This window comes from Panicum hallii, chromosome 5 (assembly GCF_002211085.1).
Source record: "Panicum hallii strain FIL2 chromosome 5, PHallii_v3.1, whole genome shotgun sequence".
Classification (NCBI taxonomy): domain Eukaryota; kingdom Viridiplantae; phylum Streptophyta; class Magnoliopsida; order Poales; family Poaceae; genus Panicum; species Panicum hallii.
In genome coordinates this window covers 23226421-23228025 of record NC_038046.1, presented here as the reverse complement: position 1 = coordinate 23228025, position 1605 = coordinate 23226421, and the positions used below count along the sequence as shown (strand labels likewise).

General features: G+C 47.5%; 1 protein-coding gene across 1 annotated transcript; it reads right to left on the bottom strand.

Annotated features, from left to right (window-relative positions):
• Positions 1 to 393: 393 nt before the first annotated feature.
• On the bottom strand, positions 394 to 960 carry LOC112892565. The gene has a single exon (XM_025959701.1). It carries the CDS (start codon positions 958 to 960, stop codon positions 394 to 396), a length of 567 nt encoding a protein of 188 aa, XP_025815486.1.
• Between the last annotated feature and the right edge of the window lie 645 nt (positions 961 to 1605).

Sequence of the window (1605 nt, the reverse complement as noted above, 5' to 3'; positions counted from 1 at the left end):
TCTTTTCTTTAGCCCATCAAGGATTAAACCGTTGGCGTGCTCAACCTAGCCATTGGCCCGCGGGTGAGCAACCGACACGTAGTTTACCTCAATAGTGCTATTCTCAAAGAATTCCCAGAACTCGTGTAAGTGGAAATCAGATCCCAGATCTGTGATGATAGTGTTGGGAAAGCCAAAGCGGTGCAAGATGTCGCAGATGGAGCTGACTACTCGATCCGCGGAGATCTTTGTAATTAGCTTGTACTCGATCCATTTTGTGAACTTGTCGATGGCCACCAACACATGGGTAAAACCTCCTAGCACCATAGTCAAAGGCCCAATCATGTCTAGGCCCTAGCAAGCAAAAGGCTAGGATGGTGGTATGGTGATGAGGTTATGCGCTGGGATATGAGCCTACCTGCCGAAGAACTGCCAATTGGTACACCGATGAACAAGATCCTCGACATTAGCAAAAGCTTTCTTGACTTGCGTCCTTGATGCTGCATGATTGCCATAGATTCCTTCTTGAATTTCTTGCTGTATTTCTTTGACTTCGTCAACTGGAACGCACTTCATAAGGATGCCTATTGCTGAACCATGCTTGTACAACTTGTCGCTGACCAGAACATAACCCTTGCTTTGCCTGATGATGCGTGCAGCCCAAGCGCATTTTTCATCAACACCAGGGGGTAGCTTCTGATCTTTGATAAAGTCAATGAACGGTACCCAACGGTCGACCTCAATCATCATGACCTCTCGGTCAGGCTCAAAAGAGCATGGAGCGATGGTGCTTTGATCTGGTGCTTTGATGGACGGGTGATGTATCTCATGAACAAATACTCCCGGTGGGACATTTGCTCGATTGGAGCCTAGTTTTGAGAGCACATCTGCCCCCACGTTGTTGTCCCAAACCACATGGTGGATCTTGAGTCCCGAGAACTTGTTCTCAAGCTTGCATACTTCCGTGATGTACGCATCCATGGTGTCCTTGTTGATGTCCCACTCTTTGTTGACTTGTTGAACCACCAGCAAGGAGTCGTCGTAGACAAGTAATCTCTTGATGCCAAGGGAGACAGCTAGGCATAGCCCGTGCAGTAATGCCTCATACTTGGCTTCGTTGTTGGAGACCTCAAATAGTATCTGGATCACGTATGTTGAGCTGTTCACCCTTAGGTGAGTTGAAGAGAACTCCTATGCCACCGCCTCTGAGCTTGAGAGAACCGTCGAAGTACATAACCCAATGCTCTAGCATGTTGGCTGAAGCTGCAACTTGATTTTCTCACCACTCTGCCATGAAATCGACTAGTGCTTCTAACTTGATGGTGGTGCGAAGCTTGAAGTCAATGCTGAGAGCACCCAATTCCACTGCCCACTTGGAGATGCGTCAAGTGGCGTCCCGATTGTGGAGTATATCCGCCAATGGAAATTAGTGACAACTGAGATCTTGTATTTATCGAAGTAGTGGTGAAGCTTCCTGGAGGTGATTAGTATAGTGTAGAGAAGTTTCTGAGTTGACAGGTAACAAACCTTAGATTCAGAAAGGACCTCACTGACAAAATACACTGGCCGCTGCAAGCTGAAGGCATGGCTTTCCTCCTGGCATTCCACCACGATAGCAGTGCTGAT

Excerpts from the sequence above, each read along its gene's own strand:
- LOC112892565 (XM_025959701.1), bottom strand. The coding sequence starts at position 960 with ATGGATGCGTACATCACGGAAGTATGCAAGCTTGAGAACAAGTTCTCG.